Source organism: Trichechus manatus, unplaced genomic scaffold (assembly GCF_000243295.1).
Source record: "Trichechus manatus latirostris isolate Lorelei unplaced genomic scaffold, TriManLat1.0 scaffold00098, whole genome shotgun sequence".
In the NCBI taxonomy this organism is placed as follows: Eukaryota; Metazoa; Chordata; class Mammalia; order Sirenia; family Trichechidae; genus Trichechus; species Trichechus manatus.
The window spans coordinates 8,371,505-8,396,512 of NW_004444034.1; the positions used below are offsets into that span (position 1 = coordinate 8,371,505).

At 37.8% G+C, this 25,008-nt stretch overlaps 1 protein-coding gene across 3 annotated transcripts in view; it reads left to right on the forward strand.

Annotated features, from left to right (window-relative positions):
* Positions 1–25,008, forward strand: part of MAN1A1 (mannosidase alpha class 1A member 1) — a 198,628-nt gene that overhangs the window by 24,649 nt on the left and 148,971 nt on the right. For all 3 annotated transcript variants that reach the window (XM_023737188.1, XM_023737187.1, XM_004382733.2), the window contains exon 3: positions 21,469–21,565. In XM_023737188.1, the coding sequence (XP_023592956.1) occupies positions 21,469–21,565 (97 nt within the window). The remainder of the gene's footprint in view (positions 1–21,468; positions 21,566–25,008) is intronic.

Sequence of the window (25,008 nt, forward strand, 5' to 3'; positions counted from 1 at the left end):
AAGTTAGTCGTCACACATGAATAACCTCTGGGCACAGAGGGCTGATTAGGCTGAGGTCTGGGGAGGGATTTGAAAGAATCTGGGCACATTTCCATACCTTCCACTCTGTTACTGGAGAAACTGAGTACCACAAAACACAAGTACAACCACCACCTGCAACTGTAAATTGTTAGGAATTAAGATGGACATGGACGTGATGGGCATCAAATCAGTGCTCAAAAATGCTTCATAATTGATTGCCTGATTATACAGTATAATTGCTAAGTATTCATAAAAACGTATGAAATTGTGATGATATTTTAATGGAAATACATTTTTGTTGTATTTAACAAAATACTGGCTTACATAAATACTGGCAAAAGGAAACAGTTGCAGTGAAGATGATATCCGTTCAATCATTACAGTTTCTTTTTGGGTCATTATATTACAACTTTGAATCTGTAGACATAAAGAGAAACACACAGGCACTTCATTTAAAAGGAGGAAAGAAAACATTTTTGATATAAATCATATCTCCCGTATTTTGTAATTAGGACTAGAAACTGGGAAAAGCAGTTTACAACAGAATTACATTTTTTATTGTAGCCCTTTGTTAAACTTCACAAGTTTGCTTTTGTGACACTCTCAAGAAGTGGTGCAATAGTGAGAGCTACTTCTTCACAGACTTTGTGATTAAGAAGGATTAGCTTCAAATGCATTTGGCATCTTTCAAGTTTGAACAGAGTCCAGCTTGTTTCCTGTGATCTCAGGGTATTAGAATGGAGAGCCTCAGCAACCACCATAAGACTCAGATGTACCAACAATCATGAAGATGGCTCAGGACCAGGCAGTGTTTTGTTCTGTTGTACATAAAGTTGCCATGATTTGGAGCCAACTCTGTGGCAACTAATGACAGCAATATGACGTTTTTATAAAATGGCCTGGGCTATTGGCTAGAGGAGCCCAAACACTAGAGATCACGCTAGGAAGACAGTTCTTTCCAAGAGATGGTTTCCAATAGTTCTGAGAATAGAATTTGAGATCTGAGTCAGGGTTTCAAAGAATACCCACAAGGCAGATTATGATAATCATGGGTCTAAGTGGGGCAGAGTCCGGTACCCAGAGGCCCAAGTAAGTGAGAAGAGAAAAAGCAGAAGTGGAGCCAGAGTTGCATCACTTTGTAACGTTGATACAGCTTACCACATTCACATTCAGTTGTGCAGAGATAAGCCCCTGGCAGGCAGGAATTGAATGTTATTGGTCTTTGAGTCCTTCATACCTATCATAGTATTTGCCATGTAGCTGTTGGTGCTTAGTAGATGTTTGTGGAAAGAATGAATGATTCATCCTGGCACAAAGGAACAGGTGGTAATGGAGTTGGGGTTTGGAGAGTTAGGTTCTCGGATAGGCAGTTCCATCACATGCTGCCCAACTAAATCTCTGCTAAAACTGAGGTTGTTTGCTCTCTGCTTAACTGAAGCAGGTTTGGTCAGCTTCCTCCTGTGAGAACAAGTTCTGTAGGACCCAGTGGCTGCAGTGGAAGACCGAGACTCTTGGAACGTTTTCACCATTGCCCAGTGTAACATTTGCAGGCCATGTAGTTGATTGCTAGATTTCAGAACCTCATTTTCTTGTGAGTAAAATTCAGAGTTGAGTCATTAGTTGCTAGTTCTAAGTCTGGGCCAAGGAAGAAGGTAGGATAGACAGATCCCTCATAAATCCTGACAGAGCATCGTGGGAGAAGGCAAAATAGTCTCCCAGTTCTGAGGAGCATTTTAAACAAGAATATTTTAAATCAAGTTAGAGAGTCCTAAGGCAAGGACAGTATTTTATATTCAGTACTGGGAAGGTATTTTCTGTCAATGGTAGAAGGTCATACTTCTCTTTTTGGAACAACAGTCTTGTTTCTAGAAATGAAGGATATGGAATTCTAATATTGTTCAAACAGTGAAAAGAAAATACATAGTATAAGAGAGTCAGTTTATATGGAAACTGATAGTTGAAGATCACAAGTATACTGACCTGTTTTAAATAAGATTTGGTGTAGTTATAATAAAACACTGGGAGAAAGTTTTATTTTTTAATATGTAAATACATGTATGTATATTTGAGAGAGAGAAATTTTATATTTTAGAAAGAGAAACTATAAGTTAGCTATGATACTCTATAGAAGTAGATACAAATTAAACATACTATTGTTGTTGTTTTTATTGACCAGAAACAGAGTATTTAATAAAAATGCTATTTTGTAATTTTTTTAAACCAAAGCCCTTTTTAGACATGCTAATGCTGTTTAATACCTCTAACAAGATAGATGCAAATAATGGAATAATTCCATTTTTACTAGCATTGCGGATACATTTATATTATAGAGATGTCTTAGTTAACATTTGAGGTTTTCATCCAAAAATACAAGTCTTCTTCAATAACAATATTTACTACAATAATTTATCCCTTTTTGCACAAATATTTTATTTTTTTTAAACAGGGTACAGGAAAACTACTCAAATTTGCTCATAATGTTTCTATTTTCTGCATGAATCCAGGAACCCCGACTGCATACTTCTTTATTTTTTAACCATTTGCTCCACCTCACCCCAACACATCAATCGTTTAAAGCTTGATCAAAGAACTTGGATACCGTAATTTCTTTGCTAAATCATCTATTTACTATAAAACAACTGTTCTGATGAAATCTTTAGAGTACTTTCAGTTACCAGACAGTCTTATGAAAAGAAATATTGTGGCGAAATCCTTCCTATTTGCCAAAATTGGGGGTGTGGTATAAGTCCAATACTGATGTTAAAACTCAAGTTTTGAAAGAAACAACTAAAGGATAGGTACTTCAGTTCATTAGTGGTTGATAGTAGATCAGTAAAGCATGGCTTATTTCCAGGTAACACAACAACCTTAGTTTAAACTTTAAACCTAGTGGGGACAGGCTGTGGCTGGCTGCTTCATGTCCGGTACAGGGTCTCTGTAGTTCTCCTGGCTGTACACTCATTTATGATAACAGAACACTTGTCCTGCCTGCACACCTGCATTCGTTACACCTTCATTCAAGGCAGGAAGAAGGGGGAAACAGGGTTACCCCTAGACCTTGGCATATGTTTCACTGGCTGGAACTTTGTCACTTGGCCACCTCTAGCTAAGGAGAGGCTGAGAAAGCGCACATTTGACTTTACAGCTTCTGTTCCAGGGACAAGCAAGGGAGGAGGAGATTTGGGTGTGGGATGATGAGTCATTCTATAGTATCTACAATAGGTAAGATGTTTATTCATATTTTTTCTATTTTTATTATTATTTTGCAGCTTTGTGTAGTCCTTTTGAAGAGTGAAATAATTTGACCTTTGCTGACAAACTGGGCATCTTTTTCTTAAACTTATGGAACCCTTTGCTCAGTTTTTAAGCCTTTACACAGCTGAACAAAATTGGAAGCCATTGCACTGAAAACTAATGCTAAATAATGCAATCTATTTTAACAGGTCGCTGAATCTGGCATATATTTAATGCTGGGCACTTGCCATCCGGCAACAGTAAAATGAGTGATGATTATCCTTTTCTACCATTTGAAAAAAAAAAAATCAAGCTTACTCACACTTTAAAACCTATACCAGAATGGTTAGAATAATGCGTTTTCAGGCCCAGAAAATATTTGCACCACTGACAAAACATCTTCGATGATCTTAAATCCATAGAAAATATGGCTTATAGAGTGGTAATGATACAAGCGTATTAGATATTAGTGCTTGCGTTAAAAATGATACTGTATCACATTTACTCCAAAATAGTTCTGTTTGCCATCTTCTATAATTTTAGCAACACTGTAGATGTGTAAATGAAATTATAGTAGAGAAAGCTTTGAAAAATAATGCCTGTATGTCTTTTTTTTTTTTTTTTTAATAGGTGTTTAGCAAGAAATCTGATGTTGCCTATTTTGGAGCAGTTTATATAGAGTGCTGTTGAGTGCTATTGACATTCAAACTCTTATATTGAGCAATATGTCTTTCTTCAGTAGCCACAAAATGAAACTATTAGGATGTTTCTGTTGGTGGGGAAATGTCATCTATTATGAAACTAAGAGTAAAGGTTACGAGATAACCCTGTAGGATGCCCAACTCGAGATTAACTAATGTCTTTCAAAGAAAGGAACTTTTAGCCATTAAAATTTATGTAAAGGAAAGCACTTTCTTAACATACGCAGGTTATTATCTTTTTCCCTACAGGGCACTGGAAGCAAGAGATATTCTCATTTTTAATTCCTTAATCTGCCAATATAGTTAATGTTTCTCCTCCCATATCTGCATGGTTTTTAACAGAAGAAAGATTGGAAGGTAGTTTGCATGTCATGTTTCTGAAAGTCTCACTATTAAAAGTAAAAATTTCCCATAATACTTAGATAATAGGAAACATAAAAAATGTATACCAGCTACACATGAGTAACGGTTAAAGCTTATTTGGAAGGTGAGTTTCTCCAGATGCATGGGTCAGGGGGCAGTGTACATGATATAATGTAATACTGTCAGACAGCCTGAATTTAGAGCCAACTTCTGCCACTTACTAGCAGCCTAACCCTGGGTAATTACTTAATCTCTGGTTTCTTCATATGTACAAGGGGAATCTCAAAAAGGAAACTACCTTCCTCCAAGAATTGTGAGGGACTGAGAGTATGCAAATGCTTAGTTTATTTCCTGACACACAAGAGGTGTTCAGTAAATGCTAGTTACTTCTATAATAAGGATGATAAGAAAGTACCTTTTTTTTTTTTTTTTTTTTTTTTAATATTTTATTGTACTTCAGGTGAAGGCTTACAGAACAGATAGTTTCTCATGTAACAGTAACACACATGCTGTTTTATGACATTGGTTAACAACCCCACAACATTTTAACCCTCTAAATACTCAACTTTTTTTTTTTTTTTTTGGTGAAAATACACATAGCCAAAGATACGCCATTTCAAAAATTTTTTTTACATACACATTTAAGTGACATTGACTACACTCTTCTAATTATGCTGTTATTCTCACTTAAGATGAAGGCTTACAGGACATAATAGTCTCCCATTTGACAGTTAATACAAATGTTGCCCTATGACAATGGTTAACAATCTCACAACACATCAACAATATCCTTACTCTATTTTGTGTTCCCTATCATCAGCTTCCTACTCCCCTTCCGCCTTCTGGGCCTTGTCACTGGACTCCTGTACCTCGTTAGTCTCATTTGGTTTTACGGGGCTGTCCACTCGCAGGCTGATCAGTGAACATTGAAGGTAACTTTACCACTGAGCTAAAAGGGTGTCTGGGGGCCATACTCTCGGGGTTTCTCCAGTCTCCTTTAGGCCAGTAAATCTGGTCTTTTTTCTAAGAAAGTACCTTTTATGACACAGCAGTAACTAGTTGCTACTTCAAGATTATGCTTAGGAACCAACACTTCTGGTGTTCAGTGATACATTAATAGTATATTTTATAAGTTATTTTTTTAAATCTCCTTTTTCGAAGATTTTATTTAGTTATCGTTGAGAGTACACACAGCAAAATATACACCAATTCAACAGTTTCTCCATGTACCATTTAGTGACATTGATTACATTCTTTGAGTTGTACAACCATTCTCACCGTCCTTTTCTGAGTTGTTCCTCTTCTATTAGCATAAGTTTACTGCCTCTGAGGTTCCTGTCTAATCTTTTGAGTTGCTGTTATCAATTTAATCCCGTATAGATAGTTCTTGAAAGAGCGTAATTCTCAAGGGCAGACATTTTTTACTAGTTAAGCTAAACTGTTTTTTGGTTTTAAGACAACGTCAGGGGATACTTTTGGTTTAAGGTTTAAATGTTATCTCAGGGCAGTAGTTTCAGGGGTTTATCCATCCTCTGTGGCTCTAGAAAGTTTAGAGTCCATGAGAATTTGAAATTTTGTTCTCCCCTTTTGATCAGGATTCTTCTGTGGAATCTTTGATCAAAATGTTCAGTAATGCTAACTGGGTACCATCCGGTTCTTCTGGTCTCGTGGCAAAGGAGGCAGTTGTTCACGGAGGTGATTAGCCTCCTATTCCAGACTCTCCTTCTTCCTCTGTTGCTCCAGGCAAATAGGGACCAATTGTTGTGCTTTGGATGGCTGCTTGCAAGCCTTTAAGAACCCAGACACTATGCAATGAATTAGGAGGTAGAACGGAAGCACTAAGCATGTTATTGGGCCAGTTCACGGGGATGCCCCACAAAACCATGACCCTAAACCCCCAAACCAAGAAACCAAATCCCATGAGGTTTTTGGTTGTACATAAGCAGCCTCAGCAGCTACTCTTTTTTCTTTTCTTGTCATGGTAAATATATCACACAACTTTTACCAATTCAACTTCTTACAGGTGTACAACTAATTGACAGCAATTACAGTAACGGCTGTGCAGCCCTACCCTTAATCAGTGCAATATTTCCATCACTGTTAACCCCCCTTTTCCCTCTCCCTCCAATCCCTGGTAACCACTAATAAACTTTGTTCTCTGCACATTACCTTTTCTTGTCTTTTTGTATAAGTGACATCATACAGTATTTGTCCTTTTGTGATTATTTCCCTCAGCATAATGTCTTCCATATCCATCCATATTATAGCATGTATCAAGACTTCATTTCTCCTACAGGTTGAGTAGTATTCCACTGTATGTATGTACTACATTTTGTTTATCCATTCATCTGTTGATGAGTATTTAGGTTATTTCTACTTTTTGACCGTTATGAACAATGCTGCAATGAACATTGACATTGGTGTACAAGTCTCTGTTTGAGTCTGCTTTCAAGTCTTTTGGGAATATACCTAGGAGTGGAATCACTGGTCATATGGTAGTTCTGTTTTTAGTGTTTTGAGGAACCACCACAATGTTTTCCACAATGGCTGTACCATTTTGCATTCCACCAGCAATGGATAAGTGTTCCAATTTCCCCACATCCTTGCCAACATTTGTTATTTTCTGTTTTGTTTTTTTTTTTAAATCTTAGCCATCCTAGTGGGGGTGAAATGGTTTCTCATTGTGGTTTTGATTTACATCTCTCTGATGACTAATAACATGGAGCATCTTTTTATGTGTTTGGTGGCCATTTGAATATTCTCCTTGGTGAAATGTCTATACAAGTCCTTTACCGATTTTATGATTGGGTTGTCTTTTTTGTTGGTAACTCATTGAAGTTTTATATATATTTTGGTTATTAGATTCTTGTCAGATATATGGTTTCTGAAAATATTCTCCAAGTCAATAGCTTGCCTTTTCACTTTTTTTTGGTAAAGTCTTTTGTTAAACAAAAGTTTTTAATTTTTATGAGGTCCCATTTATTTATTTTGTCTTTTGCTGTTTGTGCTTTTATTATTATGTTAGATAATCTATTGCTAAAATCTAGGCCTGAAAGTGCTGCACCTGCTTTTTCTTCTAAGAATTTTATGGTTTTAGTTTGCACATTTAGGTCCTTAATCCATTTTGAACTTGTTTGTGTATGGTGTGAGGCATGGATCCTGTTTAATTTTTCTGCATGTGGAAATCCAGTTTTCCCAGCACCATTTATTGAAGAGACTCTTCTTTCCCCATCGAATGGACTTAGCACCCTTGTCAAAATCAGTTAACCATAGATGTGTGGGTTTATTTCTGGACTCGAAATTCTATTCCAGTGGTCTATATGTCTATTGTTATACCAGTACCAGGCTGTTTTGATTACTGTGGCTATATAGTATGTTTTAAAATCAGGAAGTGTGATTCTTGTACTTTGTTCTTCTCTTTCAATATTGCTGTAGCTGTTTGGGGCCTCTTGCCATTTCATGTAAAGTTGAGGATTGGTTTTTGTATTTCTGTAAAGAAGGCTATTGGAATTTTTATCGTGAGTTGCATTGAATCTGTAGATCGCTTTGGGTAGTATTGATATCTTAACAACAGTAAGTCTTCTAATGTATGAACATGGAACATTTTTCCATTTATTTAAGTCGTCTTTAATCTCTTTCAGCAGTGTTTTATAGCTTTCGTTGTATAAGTCCTTCACGTCCCTGGTTAGATTTATTCCTAGGTATTTTATTCTCTTAGATGCTATTGTAAATGGAATTGTTTCCCTAATTTCTCTTTCAGATTTCTCATTGCTGGTATATAGAAATCCAACTGATTTTTGTTTGTTGACCTTGTACCCTGCAACTTTGCTAAATTCCTCTATTAACTCTAGTAGTTTTCTTGTGGACTCTTTGGGATTTTCTATATATAGGATCATAGCATCCATGAATAGAGATAATTTTACTTCTTCTTTTCTAATCTATACACCTTTTATTTCTTTTTCTTGTCTTACTACTCTAGCTAGGACTTCTAATACAGTATTGAATAGAAGTGGTAAGTGGACACTGTTACCTTGTTCCCAGTTTCAAGGGGAAAGCACTCAGTTTTTCTCCATTAAGTATAATGTTGGCTGTTGGCTTTTCATATATATTCTGAGTCATATTGAGGAATTTCCCTTCTGTTCCAGTCTTCTTTAGGGTTTTCATTGAGAAAGGGTGTTGGATTTTATCAAATGCTTTTTCTGCATCAGTAGAGATGATCATGTGGTTTTTTTCCTTTGTTCTATTGCTGTGGTATACTGCATTGATTGATTTCCTAGTGTTGAATCATCCCTGATTTTCCTGGAATGAATCCCGCTTGATCGTGGTGTATGACTCTTTTAATATGCTGTTGGATTCTGTTTGCTAGTATTTTGTTGAGGATTTTTGCGTCTATATTCATTAGAAATATTGGCCTGTAGTTATCTTTTCTTGTGGTGTCTTTGTCTGGTTTTGGTATCAGAGTTATGTTTGCTTCATAGAATGAATTAGGGAGTATATTCCTTCTTTCTCTATCTTTTGAAAGAGTTTAAACAGTATTGGTGTCAATTCTTCTTTAAATATTTGGTAAAATTCCCCAGTGAAGTCACCTGGTCCAGGACTTTTGCTGTTGTTGGTAAGTTTTTGATCACTGATTCAGTCCCTTCACTTGTTGTGGGTCAGTTGAGACTTTCTATTTCCTCTTGAATTAGTTTGCGTAGCTTATGTGCTTCTAAAAACTCTCCTTTTTATACAGTATTTTTATTACTGCTGTGTCGAGATAATAATGCCTAAAACTCTTATCTACAGTATATGGAAGGATTACTTTTAGAATCTTACAAAATCATGGATTCTAGGATGACAGTGGCCATTTTACATATTAATAATGAACAATTTATAAAATTCAAGTTAATTCATTTCTATTTATCATTCATTATATTTTAACTTAATAGTATTTGTCAAGTTTAAAAAAGGAATATTAAAAGAACAAACAGAAAGTTATTAGTATTTATGAATTTGACAAATCTATAAACAAATCCATTGAGGATAACCTATTTCATTAAAAAAAATCATTGTGTCACCACTACCAAAAAAAAAAGGTAAATATGGTGAAAATTTGAAGCTTCAGAATAGCACTCATGAGTTAAAAATGTTTGAATTTGCTTTTTTATTACAAATATTATAACTAAACATCTTTTGAGATAAGACACTACATGACAATCATTTATTTTCTGTGGAATAATTTTTTAGATCTCCTTCTTAGACTAAAACGAACCTCATGATAACCCAGCAGAGGACAACATTTTCTCTCAATTGCTGGAAAAGATCTGTAGCTGCCGATGCTTCCCTCCCAGGTCTTGGCCTGGGGACCCGGCAGGGAAGATCAGTCGGCATCCCAGCCCTGCAGGGGGCCACTTGCTGGCCTCATATTGACCACAGTGTTCTTAGCTAGGCTGAGCTAATGAATAAAGTTTTAGTGTTAATTAAAAACCAACCAACCAAACAGACCCAAAGCCCTGAGCTTGAACCTTTTAACTCGAGTGACAGTTTCTGTGTAAAGAGACTATAGTCACTAACCAAAAGCAGATATTTTTGGTAAGTAATAACTGCAGGTGATAGACCCTCAGCTGATGGAGAGCTCTTCTGTGTAAAGATAATGTTTTCAGCAATAGTGCTTCTTTCCAAAAAAAGAATGTGCTAGATGTGCAAATATAAACAAGCCCTTTTCTAACCTCTTTTGTTTTTGGTTTTGGTATACTCACTCTTTTTTTTTTTTTTTTTAATTGTACTTTAGATGAAGGTTTACAGAACAAATAGTTTCTCATTAAACAGTACACATATTGTTTTATGGCATTGGTTAACAACCCCATGACATGTCAATACTCTTCCTTCTCGACCTTGGGTTCCCTATTACCAGCTTTCCTGGCCCCTCCTGCCTTCTAGTCTTTGCCCCTGGGCTTTTGTGCCCCATTAGTCTCGTTTTGTTTTATGGGGCTGTCTAATCTTTGGCTGAAGGGTGAACCTCGGGAGTGACTTCATTACTGAGCTAAAAGGGTGTCCAGGGGCCATACTCTCAGGGTTTCTTCAGTCTCTGTTAGGCCAGTAAGTCTGATCTTTTTTGTGAGTTAGAATTTTGTTCTACATTTTTCTCCAGTTCTGTCCGGGACCCTCTTGTGATGCCTGTCAGAGCAGTGAGTGGTGGTAGCTGGGCACCATCTAGTTGTACTGGACTCAGCCTGGTGGAGGCTGTGATAGTTGTGGTCCATTAGTCCTTTGGACTAATCTTTCCTTTGCATATTGTTTTCTTCATTCTCCCTTGCTCCTGAAGAAGTGAGACCAGTGGAGTATCTTAGATGGCTGCTTACAGGCTTTTAAGATCCCAGACGCTACTCCCCAAGGTAGACTGTAGAACATTTTCTTTATAAACTATGTTATGCCAGTTGGGCTAGATGTTCCCCGAGACCGCTAACCTCTAACTTTTGAGATGCAATTACTATCTCTTTTTTCTAACTTCCAACTTTTGAGATACAATTACTATCCCTTAGAATATTTTAGAAAAAGGTATATACATTTCAGTCAGGTGTTTTTTTGTTTTGTTTTGTTTTCTGGCCATGAACCTTCTTCCATTTGGTAACATAAAAGTTTCATAAAATAATGTCAGAATTTGATCACAAAGACAGAAAACCGTTAAATAGCATATGATCCATCTCCCCAAGCTAGAACTAGAAAAACTCTAGCTTTTTCATGGGAGAAAGAGAGACTTCTTAGAAACAAGACAATCTGTCCTCTACAAGGAGTGATTAGGTAGAATTCTCTTTTTTTTTTTTTTTTAACTGGCTTTAACAGACATTCTGACTCTTTTTCTAAAGAGGTTACTGCTGCTAACTGCTCTTTCAGTTCACTGAGGAATTAATGCTCGGTGGCCCATTAGGGTTCATGCACTAGCATTAAATAATTACTCCTTTATGTATCTCCTGCCTTCTTTTGAGAGTGTATTCAAATTGGCTGTGGAAGAATTCTGATCTGAAGAAAATGCACACGCATATATATCCACTCAGTGGTTAAGAGGCGGCCTGAAGCACCTGATAACAAACAAATTGAGTCCAGCAGAAAAGCTAAGTGTACCCGGATGCTCTGGTAGAGACAGGAAAGAAGTAGTAAAGTACAACAGTGGAGAACAGGAAAGAACTGGTCAGTATTAGACCTGGTGGTGGTGGTGATAGGAAACCTCAGAACAATCTGGCAGTTTCTTTTAAAATTAAATATACAATCACCATACAACTCACTAATCCCACTCCTAGGTATTTATACAGGAAAGATGCAATATCGCAGCCAGAAAGCTGGTGTCTGTGTAGTCAGCAGCTTGGAATGAAGGAGAGGGATTCATGGTCTTCCATAAATCTAGTGACAGGCCAAGTCAGAGCCATCTTGTCTGTTCAAGTAGTATCCAGGGTCAGGGGGAGAAGACTAGAGATGTGGAGCCAGAGCTGGAGCCAGAGCTGAGAGCTGAAGTGGAGGAGAGGGGAGGGAAGGTCATGAAAGTTGAAGAGGACAAGGATGCAAGGCAGGCGAGGAAAGGTGATACTGGAAGGTCCTTTCAGCCAGCTTGATTTGGTGTGAGTCGTTTTGGTGCCAGGCATGGCCGCAGCACCTTAATGTTGTATATCTGGTCCCAGAGAGGGCTGCCCTCTGTCCATGAGGCTCAGAGGCCACGACTGGCTGTCTTAAGGTTTGCAAGCTGCAAAAAAGTTAGAACTGTTCATTTGTGCTGTAGTGCAAAGAATCAGAATGGTAGAGTTCTAACCTTTGCTCTTCCTCTGAACTATGCTGTGCCTCAGCTTCCTTATCTGTAAAATGGGGATAATAGTACTTACCACAGAGGAATGTCATGAGGATTAGGTATGATAAATGGTATCAAGTTCCCCTCACAGTTCAGTATGGTAGGTATTTGACAAAATGAGTTCATTCTTTACAGCCTTGGATTCTAAAACCCAAAGTAGTGATAGCTCTTGCAGTTTCATTTGTAGGACAGATTATCTGGAATTCTAAATGCTTTCTAAAATGTGAAACCACAACTGATCCAGTGAGAAGAGAATGCTGAGGAGTTTATGCGTAATGCTCTGTACATCTCAGATGTCAAGGACTTTGCTAATTCTTGAAAACGAGTTACCTGAAGAGACAGCACCGAAGAGGATAAGGGGTGGGCTGGCGAGGGCAGTCAAGAGGCAAGCACTTACGGGCAGCCTCCAACCAAAGTGGACTGGGAGTTGCTCATCGAGCCACGGGTGAGCAGAGCTGGTGAGAAGTGACAAGCCCACAAACCTAAGAAGAAAGTGATCAGGTCTAGAATATATGCCTATCTATACACCAGGGATTGCAATGCAAACTGCTGGTCCATGGCTTACTATGGCTCACAGATTTTGTTTTCCCCCCAAGGGGAAAAAAAAAATGCCAGCATAGTATTTTTTTAAATGTCTTTAGGCAGGGCCTGCAGTCTTGTTTCTCCATGTTCCGCATTATTCCCAGTTGGCCTAGACCTATTCTTATCTGGCCCTTGAGTTTTCAACCCCTCCTTTGAGCCCAAGGATAGATCAGAGGTACAAGATGGAGAGCAGGCAGTGGAGACAGAGGCAGGGGTTGAATGTGTTCTATCCATCTAGTCTAGGGTTGCCAGGACTCCACATTAACTTTGAATTTCAGATAAACAATGAATACTTTTTTAGTATAAGTGTGTCTCATGTAATCTTTTTATTTGCTAGATCTGGCAACCCTACTATATCTCCATTTATAATTCACACCCTGCCTTGAACAGATACTCAATAAATAGTGATTGTCATTGTAACACTGGGAAAAAGAATCTTGGAAATAGAACACCTAAGCAGCCTTAGGGAAAGGGAAAGAGGACTAATATATTCCAGCATTTGAAAGAGATAAACTGAGCAAGGCTCATGAATGAGTGTTTTAATCTTTTTTCCTTACCCCCCCCCCCCCGCCTTGTAACCATTAAAGATTGTTTCTTTTTGTGTGTAAACCTTTTCATGAATTTTTACAGTAGTGGTCTCATACAATATTTGCCCTTTTGTGATTGACTTATTTCACTCAGCATGATTCCCTCCAGATACATCGATGTTGTGAGTGTTTTAATTTGCTGTGGAGTAAAATTGGAAACTATTTTGGCTAGTAGGATTTTTTCCCATGCTGGTTGACAACAGCCAGAAGGTGACAGGAGGCAGGGCCTCAGTCAGTGAGAACTGACTTACAGCGTAGATCATTCCCAGAACTGTCTTAGGTGGCATCTTAATATCTGTTAAGTGAGAGGCACTAAATGCTTTTTAATGTAATTATGGTAGATTACAGGCCTGCAAGGAGAGCCCTGGTGGTGCAGTGGTTAAGCACTCAGCTGCTAACTGAAAGGTCCGTGGTTCGAACCCACCAGCGACTCCTTGGGAGAAAGAGGTGGCTGTCTTCTTCCATAAAGACTACAGCCGTGGAAACCCTACAGCCATGGAAACAGTTCTACTCTGTCCTATAGGATCACTATGAGTTGGAATCAACTGGATGGCAATGGTTTTTTTGTTTTTGTTTTTTACAGACCTACAGTCTCTGAATGCAGTCATAGCAAGCTCTGTGTTCTGTCACCCCTAGGTGACATTAGCCTCTTTGCTCTCCTATCCTCTTAATTCACCTCTCCCTGACTTACTCTGTCCACTCTGAGTTTAGCAAAGCATCTGCTTTTCTTCAGGCCTTCTGTCTTATCTGTGTTTAACTCCTGCAGCCTGGGAGGGCTATGAGGAGGTGGTATGGATGAAGGCCAGAGACACTCATTATGTGTCTTTTACTGTTGTTAGTTGACGTTGTTAGTTGATTGTGACTCATGACAACCACATGTGTGCAGAGTTAGAACTGCTCCATCAGCCCCTCTTGGCTGTAATCTTAATGGAAGCAGATTGCCAGGCCTTTCTTCCCTGGTACCACTGGATGGGTTCGAACTGCCAACCTTTAGGTTAGCAGTTGAGTGCAAACTGTTCGCAACACCTAGGGAACTTGATGTCTTCTGCTAGCCAGGTGCATTATCACATTTGATCCCCTTAACTTCTGTGAGAGTGAGAAAATGTTATTCTTTTTTAAAGGTAAGAAAACCAAGGGTTTAAGAGATATAGACACTTGCCTGAGATTAGTGCCTTAGGCAGCATGGCTTGGGGCTCACCCAGCTGAATCTGCTCTCCCGTGATGCTTGTTACACCCCGGCCTTAGCACCAGATTGTTTGCTGGCCCAGTGCTACTTCAGGGTTTCTTAAGTCCTCTTTGCCACAGGAAAGTGTAGGTAGTGGGATAACATTAGATAAGAAGGGGAGGGGGGTAGATTGTTGTTTTTGTTCACTTATCTAGAAGTTCTTTTTCAATTGATAAGCAAGGATTTGGAAAAGTTGTGACTTGATTCCCTGGAGTTACTTTTTATCTTCTTTCCTTTCCCTGTTCCACTGAAGGTCTTAAAAGAAAAAGGTTGATAAATAATCCTAAAAATGTTTTTTGTTGAGATTTTATCTGAAAGTTCTAGAAATTACTTTTACATGGCAAGCAGGTAATTTCAGGCAAAGTTTGGAATATATTGTCAGGCTTTTAACATCAGTGGTTTTGAAAGCACCAGCCTTAAGTATAATTTTAAGAGAGAAGGCACATCAGTTTCAGCTTTAACAATCAGGGAGTTAGATTGACCTCCCACCCTGGACCTCCCTGAACTGAACATTGACCTCTGTATCCTCTGGAATAGTGAAAATGTAGGTGTCACTGGACTACAGAGCTTCTTCCCTTTAATGCCAAAATGGCAAGTGTACAGAAGATGCTTAGTACAAGCAAGATTTCAAGAAAGCCAGTAATCATAACTATATGAGTCTTCAGAACTGAAGACTGACCCACATTGCTTTACTTCTGAAGAGGACCCTATTCCTCTGCCTTTTGAAATCACAATAGTTGTGTGTATTTTTAAATGTATAGATTTATAAATATTTTGTGTACAATATAGATTTACCCGATTTGTGTATATTTGCCGCTCCTGTTTATATATGTGGAAGTTTCAGGGTGGTGGAAATGGTTAACACGTTTGACTGCTAACAGAAACATTGGCGGTTCAGGTACACCCAGAGGTGCTGCAGAAGAAAGGGCTGGCAGTCTACTTCTGAAAAATCAGCCATTGAAAACCCTATGAATCACAGTTTTACTCTGGCACACGTGTGGTTGTCATGAGTCAGAATCAACTCAACAGCAACTGGCAGTGGTCATATTTACGTTACTAGATAAAACTGTGTTTAGTCTCTTTTAGGTTGCAAAGATCAGAGAGATGCCTAATTATAATACCTAAAATTTATTGACGACTTATTGCGAGTCAGTGTGTTAAGCTCTTTATGTGCATTATTTCATTTAACTGTCACAAGCAGTGAGGCTGATACTTTTATGTATGCATGTTATGTGGATGCAGAAAGTGGGCTCAGAGACATTAATTGCCTCACTTAGAGTCACGTCGATGATGGCAGAGCTCAGATATGAACCCAGTTTTTCAGATGCCCATGCCCGTGATCTGTTCTTATGTATTTCTCCTCAATAAATGAGAGGGTTTTCTGTAAGGACATACAAGGAAGTAAGCAAGCAGTCTCAACAGGCAGACAGCCAGGCCTCACAGGACAGAAAAGACAGTTTATCAGCCTTCAAGATTCAACAGCATTGCTTGTTCTATAGGAGCTCTACAGACCTAATATAATTTCACTGGTGCATGATGCAAATGACCAAGCACCCCCTCTCTGCCTCCTCTTACTTCTCTCTCCTTGCCTTCTGTCTCCCCTGTGACTTCAGTTACTTCATGGCTCCTTTTTATTTGCTTTCCACTTTGTGTATTTGTACTTCTCTGCTTCTGCATAATTGTCTGGCCTTTGGATTCTCTCTGAATATCTTCCATTTATACTCTTCTAGGTAAAGTAGAAGGAGCCCTGGTGGCTTAAGTGCTTGGCTGCTAACCAAAAGGTGGGTGGTTCGAACCCACCAGCCACTCCATGGGAGAAAGATTTGGCAGTCTGCTTCCATCAAGATTACAGCCTTGGAAACCCTACTGGGCAGTTCAGCTCTGTCCTATAGGGTCGCTATGAATGGGAATCGACTCAACGGCACACAGCAACCAGTAGAGTAGATGATTGGGTTGGTCTGGCTCTATCTAGTGGTCAGAGCCCTCATACCTGGGCACCTCACCTTGGAGGCTATGGCCAGTCTTAGTTGCTCGCTCCTTCAGCCAGGGCCAAAGGGCCAAGGTCACATTGTACAAACCATGATAATTATGTTAGACCTCTCAGAAGAAGGCTATAAATAGAACTTGACTCTTATGTTTTGTAAAGGAAGCTGTGAAAGCTTCCCTCCTAAGACCTGGCAAAAGTAGTTAGCATATTTTAAAAAAGATTTTTGTTTTTGCCATTATGCATAATTAAAGATCATAGGATTAAAGCTTCAGCAAATTAAAATATTTGCTAAGGGTAATTTCTAGCAGTGAAAGAGCAAGTTATGAAATTTAGATATTACTGGGGAAATTCAAGCATATTTTCCTTCATTCATGGCTTCCAGTTTATTTCATTAGGCCAGGATATAAAATTTAAAACACATTGTTCAGTACAACAGTAGAGTTATTAAATGAATCATTACTTTTTTGAGGGTCAGCACAAATCTGGTTCCTATGAGGCGGAGGTTGAAGTTGTCCCAGATGTCCAGCTTTTCCAAACTGCTGTGCCACTTCATCATGTCTAACATCAGATGACTACTCCTCCTCCACTCAGTACATTCCCTTCCATCTTTGGGTTCTGTAATTTGCTGCAACATCTCACAGAACTCACAAACTGTATTAAGGAAATGGCTCACGTGGTTGTGGAGGCTGCCAAGTCCCAAATCCATGGGTCAGGTGTAGGCTTCTCCTGACTCATGTGGCTGCAGAACCGAAATTGGAAGGCCAGACGACAGGCTACTGGCTCACAAGGCTGCAGAAGCTGGTGAATCTCAGAATTGGAAGGTCAGGCAGTAGGCCACTGGCTCAATCCCCAAGAACTGGAGGTCAGACGTTGATGAGCCAGATGCAGGATCCAGATGCAGAGAGAAAGCCCACTGCCAGAACATCCGTATATATACACTGGATGCAGGTCACACCTCAGGGAAGGGCATGATTTGAGTAAGGGTGGGACTTGAGTCAAGCCCTCCTGCGAGGTTGTAACTTAAGATACACCCTACACTAATCCTGCCTCATTAACATATACCCATACCTATTGCCAGCGAGTCAATTCTGACTCATAGCAACTCTATAGGACAGAGTAGAACTGCCCCATAGGATTTCCAAGGATTGGCTGGTGGATTTTCACTGCTGACCTTTTGGTTAGCAGCCAAGTTCTTAACCACTGCAGCACCAGGGTTCCCTTTAACATATTAAAAAAAAAAAAAAAAACCCAAACCCATCACTGTTGAGTCAATTCCAACTCATAGTGACCTATAGTACAGAGTAGAATTGCCCCCATAGGGTTTCAGAGGAGTAGCTGGTGGATTGAAACTGCCAACCTTTTGGTTAGCAGCCATAGCTCTTAACCACTGCACCACCAGGGAGGTCAGGATTTACAGCACATAAAATGGAGGATAATTAGAATACTTACATCAGATCACAAAATGAAGGAAAGCCACACAATACTGGGAATCATGGCCTAACCAAACTGACACACAGCACCAACCACCACACCTCGTTAGGGTTCCATACACCTTATGTGCATTGTGTGGGAGTCACAAAGACTGTGGTTAGAAGGACCATGTTAAGTAATTCACAGCACTGCAGTTGTGTCCAACATTTAGTTAGCAATATGCATATCCGTCTTCTGTATTTGTAAACATTTATTGAATATGTAAGAAGGGAGAATGTTAAGCTTCCATACCTTATCTATTAGATTATAAGCATGATTGAGTCATGTGTGCTTCCCTTCTAGTCCTTTAGCATCATATTATTCCTGGCGTACCAGGCACTCAATAAATGATGTTGCCTGATTACCCAGCCCTGATGCCAATTGAGAAGAAAGTGCTTATCGAATACTTTTTTCTATAACTATAGAATCAAGGACAAGTGATGCTTTTTTTTAAGATCTTTTATTTCTTAATTCTGTCTTCTCTGGGTCAAAATAATGGATTGTTATTATGCACTTTTGTGTCATTCTCTCTCATTTAAATATTTCCATTCACACTGTGTGTTAGCTGTATTTTTCACCAATGCAAGTATAAATATTCAGGAAAAATATATCTTTGGTTTGCTTTCGGGGTCAGGATTTTTTGGTTTTTATTCTTTCTTTCTTTGCAAGAGTTTCAGTAGTGTTTGAAGTCCTAATCAACATTTAGGCCTATTTTAATCCCTCTGCTTGGGATGTCAGGCTGTAGAACACTAATTAAGTTGATGAAAGACTACAAAACAAAATTAAAGGGACCTTTAAAGAGGCTGGGTGGGTGGGGGTTGGGGAATAAATCCTACCTATGAACTTTTTTGTAAGTAGCTGAATTTACAAGTGACTTTCTTGTCCTGTCAACTCATGAGCACACCCAGCCTGGAAAGATTAAATGCCTTAATCCCATGGCCTCTCAGCTGGCTAGTAGTTTAATACCGTACAATTAGAAGCTAGTGGCATTTTGATGTTTTCATATATTTGTGTAAGTTATAAATCTAAATTAACAAGCTGATTTTATATGTAGCTTTGAGTTCAGTGTCACTGTTATTCTACACAAACACAAGGTCGTGCAGTTATCTTTATCGTGGTAAATTATTTCCAGAGGTGACCAGCCGTTGGAATCTGTTAACAATATGGCTGCTCCACTTTGCTTTATAGATTCCTGAGGGATCACTCCTGATGCACCTTTCAGGCCATTTTGACTAAATCACTTTCTTTTTCTTTTCTAACTTTAACTCATAGAAATCTCATGGGATGTGGAACCCATTTTGAGAAACGTGTCAAAGCAACTTTTGAAATGTAAGAAGCTAAGCAATTAGTGTCAGATACTCCCTTGTGGAAAAAAAGATAAGAAAAATTAGTTAATATATGCTACAGAAGTAACTTAAGGAGATTCTGTACTAGTGGTATATTATATAAATGATTTTTTTTTTTTTTAAAGCAACACACTCCTCTATAGGAAAGATTTATGCCATCTTTGAGTTGTTAATAGGCAAGGGCACTGATTTTCATTCAGATTTGGAACTGAAACAAATCATCATAACATTTTTTTTCCTGTTATATCATGTGTATTCCAAAAGCTTTTCATTTTCTAAAGTATCTTTGGAAATTTTTGAGAATGAAGAGTATACCAAATGTAGTACATTTAGTAGAAAAACTAAGTAAAGCTCAGATACAGTCTCAGGATATTTTGTGGATTTCATATACCCAGTCTTTTAGAGGCTCATTGGTTTCAGTTTTTTGTGGTGTGAATTCAAATGGTTTCAGTATAGGTTTAAAATTTAGTAGACATGTGAGTACCTGCCAGGTGCCAAGCAGTGTGCTAGGTGCAGTCACACAGGCATCCTTACATACATCCTGTAAGGAATAATTATCCCAATTTTTCAGATAAGGAAAGGGAATCTCAAAAAAAAAACAAACTGACTCATCCACAAAAAAAACTGACTTATCCATGATTATGTGATTAATCATCAGCAGAGTAAGAATTATAAATCAGGTCATCTGACCCTCAAAATCAATTATGCTTACCAGTAAAGTTAATTTGTAGGAGAAAGTCTTGAAAACACTCCCTTATGCACTTTCTGTTGATTGTTGGAAGATCAGCAATCTGATTCATTAAAGGAAGATTTTGTTGCTGACTCATTAAAGCAAAACGATGAAGTGTGTTGGTTAATACCATGGGCTTTGGAGTAAGGCCAGTATGGGAGTAAACCCTGACTCCTCTGTAACAGAGAAATTTCATAACTTTGAGTCAGTTTTGTTTGTTTTTAACTTCTAAGTGTCAGTTTCTTCATCTACAAAATGATGGTAATAAAACATATTTTTGTAGGGTTTAGTGAGGATTAAGTATAATACTGAATGTAGAGCATGTAGCAGAATACCCAACAGGTCCTAAAGATTCTTGGTAGCTATTATTAGTAGTAATAGTGGTGGTACAGGAAGCTAATATATAAATTGGTCAAAGATAGATATTTATTATTGTGTTTGGAGACATACACAGACTTTCTTGTTAATAACATTGAAGTATTAATCTCACTAAAGATTTTAGTGATACTCAGCCTTTGTATAGTATTTATGACTTTATGTAATGCTTTTTAAGGTATTTTAAAATATGGAACCAGATTAGAACACTTTCAGATCATGCCCGTATTTTGATTACAGTTGCTAATAGAGTAGGGATAGTGGCATGAATAAGTTCTAGACAGTTGAAGAGCCCCCAACCCTTTTTGAAAATGTAAATACATATCATATATTTTGAATCATTGAAAAAAATTTATTTGACCAATTTACAGCAGAGAAGTTTGGTTTTAAAGGACTCTACACTGAGAATATACGAGATCAGTCTTCACACATACACATATGCATATACACATACAGTTAAAGACTGATCATATTAAAATAAGCTGAAATTTCTCAAAACATAGACATAACAATTTCATTTTTTATTTCTTGTAGGTATTTCAAAATACTACTTCATATGCATTTAGTCAGTATACATCAAAGTGTTTAAAGTGGTAGACTTGAATAGTCTACAGACTATGGAATCAACAAAGTATGAAGAACCTTATGAAAAATGTGAATTTTAAATAGTCTTTGTAGATTTAATGTTAGGAGGGTGAAATTATAAATGTAGGAATGACTCATTCTTTTAGGGTAAACTAAATTTCTGTTGTTGGGAACTGATTTTGGAAATATTTATATTAAATAGAATTAAACAGACTAAAAGAAAAATCTCAACATTTGTGAACATGAAAAGGTGATTTGTGTGTGTGTGTGTGTGTGTGTTCTAATTTATTGATATCATCATCATCACCCTCTTAATTAATCATCATCCTTTTAACTAAGCAATGAATTTTAATATCCTTTAATCTTCCGGTCTTCAGTATATGATCTGTTTTATAGCAAAAACATCTCAAATTTAAATTTAATTCCGTTTTCATTTCTTTTCTCAGATGATGAAACATGCTTGGTATAATTATAAACGTTACGCTTGGGGATTAAATGAACTGAAACCTATATCAAAAGAAGGCCATTCAAGCAGTTTGTTTGGTGAGTAGAATGTGCTTTGGTTTCTTAGTGACAGTAGCTTCTCTCCGATAAACACTGAACTTGTGGGTGGTGGAGGCGTTTTTGTAATACGATGATCCTCCAGACCATGTTGCTAGGAAACTTGCACACCTGATAGTGTTATCTGCAATGACTGTGCTTAGTGTGTCCTTTAAATAGAGCAGTGGCTACATATAGCATCATCTGTGTAACTTTAAAAATACGGATTTCTGGACTGCACCTCCAGAGATTTCATTTAATGGATATTGGGTTTAGCATCATGATTTTTGGCTTCCAGCATGATCTCCAATATAGGAACATTTGGTTGGCTCTTCCTGTTAGGTAAAAGCTGTGTGTTTATAGATAAGCTGGCCAAGACGGCCAGCGTGGTGATCTTCACTGTATCTTAGTGGTTCTTAACTTTGGCTCTAGGTTTCTGTTTTTTGTGCCATGGAAGAGAAAGTGAGGATGGAGTAGGTCAGTTATTTGAACTTCCATTTATCTATTCTTGCATGTTTTGCTGCATTTGATCCTTACAGCAACTGTCTGCAGTTGGTAGTGTGGGTGTTAATAACTGTTCCCATGTGGAGGTGGGGAAGCTAAAAAACAGAAAAATTAGATGGATCCTTTGGGTCACAGACCCACCCAGTCTCTTCTCACTGTACTTGATTTCTCACTTCTAAAAGTCTTGTCTATAAGTGACATGATGAAGGGGATGGAGTATTATTCCATGACTTCTCAATTCACCATAGAGGACATAACTTACCATGCTTTAACTGAAGGTGTTAAATTCTATCAATTAATATAATAAATGACAGTATTAGCTGGCATTTATTGAGCACTTACTGTGTGCCACGTGCCGTTTGTGCGTAATATCACTTAACCTCATTATTATGTACATTTTATAGATGAGAAAAATGAAGCTTACAAAGTAGCTTGCCCAGAGTTTCCCACCTACTATCTGGCAGAGCTGGAACTTGAACCTCAGGGTGACTGACACCAGAGTCTGTTCCTAATCACTGCCTTTGTTGGTTACCATTGAGTATGCTTCAACTCTTGGCAACTTTATGTATAACAGAAGGAAACATTGTCCAACTCTGTGCCATCTCCATGATCTTTGTTAAGTTTGAGCCTGTTGTTGAGGCTATTGTGTCAATCCATCTCATTGAGGGTTTTCCTCTCTACACTATGTTTTTCTCTTTATTTAGCACCTTCCATGTGTCAACTGTACTTCCCTCACTGGAGTTATTAAAACCAATTCCAGCCTTTGCAAAGCTCATGAACTCTAGTATAAAACATGTATGTGTAAACTGTGAATTATCAGAACACAAGGTGGATTAGTAGATGTTCGTATGAAGTAATGAGGACAGGGAGGGAGAGCTGGGAATAGTGAAGTAAGGAGGCTGGGTGGCTGATCACCGTGATACAGTATGGAGATGAAGAAAGCTTCAGCCTGGAGCAGTGGCAGTAAAAGTGATTTCAGACATTTCTAAAGTAGTGTTTTCAGGACTTGGTGACCAGTTAGCATGGGTGATGAAGGGAAGAACTCAAAGAAGGAAACTCTGAAACTTAATGCCAAATCAGAGGTCTTGGGGAACCCTGGCCAGTAAACTCAAGTATAGCAGCCACTACCAGGGTTTCAAATGTACGAATTGTTATTTCCATCTCAATTGTTTACATCATGGGACTGTGTTTATCAAAGACAAAAAGAAGTATTTAAAATTAGAAGGGTGTGTGTGTGTGTGGTGTTTTGTGTGTTGCTTTGTTTTACTCTTTGTATTTCCCACAATCTATCTGTTAAAACTTGTCCTTGGTATACTACCATTTCACATTTGTTTTTCCATACAATCTTTTTTTTTTTTTCCTTTACCTTGCCTCTTGTCTTTAACTTGTGTTCTTTCCTCATTCTCTCTCCTCCCTCCCTCTCTCCTTCTTTTTCCTCTCCTTTAGGCTGCAACAGTCCTAATACTGCTGAACTTCCTTAATGGCCATTAGGTCCCCTTTGGTAAAGATCTCCCGTTTACCAAAGGTTACTGAGGAAAAGTTCAGTCAATATTGAATCTAATTTGCTACTGAAATGTGAATTGCCTCTATTAATCTTTTATTTTAAACATATTAAAATTCCATTTAATTGAAACCACAAGTGTTTGGCTCCCAACCAAAAAATCACCTACTTTCTTAATTTCTTAGTCAGTTTGGTGACTGGCATAAGATAGGGTAATGAGTTTCTTTTCAGTAAACCATGAGTATTTAGGAATGCTGGGACCTTGAAGTTTTATCATTTTTATTTTCTTATTTTTTGTTATAACTTTTAAAAAATCTAATTCAATTTTTGCTTTTATCTTAATTAAATTTTCTTATACCATTAAGAAATCAGTTATATGATTTACCGTAATCTTTATAAAAAAGATCATTTGCTTCTCTGTTAATACAAACATTGATAGTTTTAAAATTATTATTGAGCATTAAAAACATACTCTTTTTACCTTTTTTTTAAATACACTTTTCATTGGATTTCCATAATCCATGTAAGAACTTTTTCTATTAAAAAAAAGCTTCAGGTATTAGTATAAGGAAATGAAACATTAATAATTTAAATGGTATTTATCTCCCTCTATCTTCAGATTAAAGTAGAATATGTAAAGATTTTCTTAGTATACTAATATCAATATATTGGAGCTTGTTACAAGTAATTATAAAGTTTTCCTTTTTACAGATGAGGAGAACTTTTAAATGACTTATGTACCCCACTCCTTAGTCAAGTTCCTTATCTATGAATAGCAAATAACCAAAACCAAACCAAACCTGTTGCTGTCGAGTTGATTCCGACTCATAGCAACCCTATAGGACTGAATAGAACTGCCCCATAGGGTTTCTAAGGAGCAGCTGGTGGATTCGAACTGCCAACCTTTTGGTTAGGAGCTGAGCTCTTAACCACTGTACCACCAGGTCTCCAAAAATCTGAAGCTGATACCATATTTCAATATGCACACTTTAAAATATCCCCTTCTCTTCCCTTGAATCCATAGTTCTTTCCAAAAAATAAACCAAAAAAAAAAAAAAATTGCTGTTGAGTTGATTCCAACTCATGATGACCCCATGTACGTCAGAGTAGAACTGTGCTTCATGGGGTTTTCAATGGCTGATTTTTCAGCAGTGGATCAATCACTAAGCTTTTCTTCCGAGGCACCTCTGGGTGGCCTTGAACTGTCAACCTTTTGGTTAGCAGCCAACCTCGTTAATCATTTGCTTCACCCAGGGTTTTCATCCAGAAAATCATATTTTAAAGAAAATTGGATAAAATGATAAATGTGAGGTTTTTTCTCTTTATGATTAGGTAACATTTAGAATACATATTTTTGAGAATTAGATATTTTAATATTCTGTTACTTGTAGTTTTCTAACGGTAATTTCTCAATTTGGTATTTTAAAGGAGTGTGCCAATA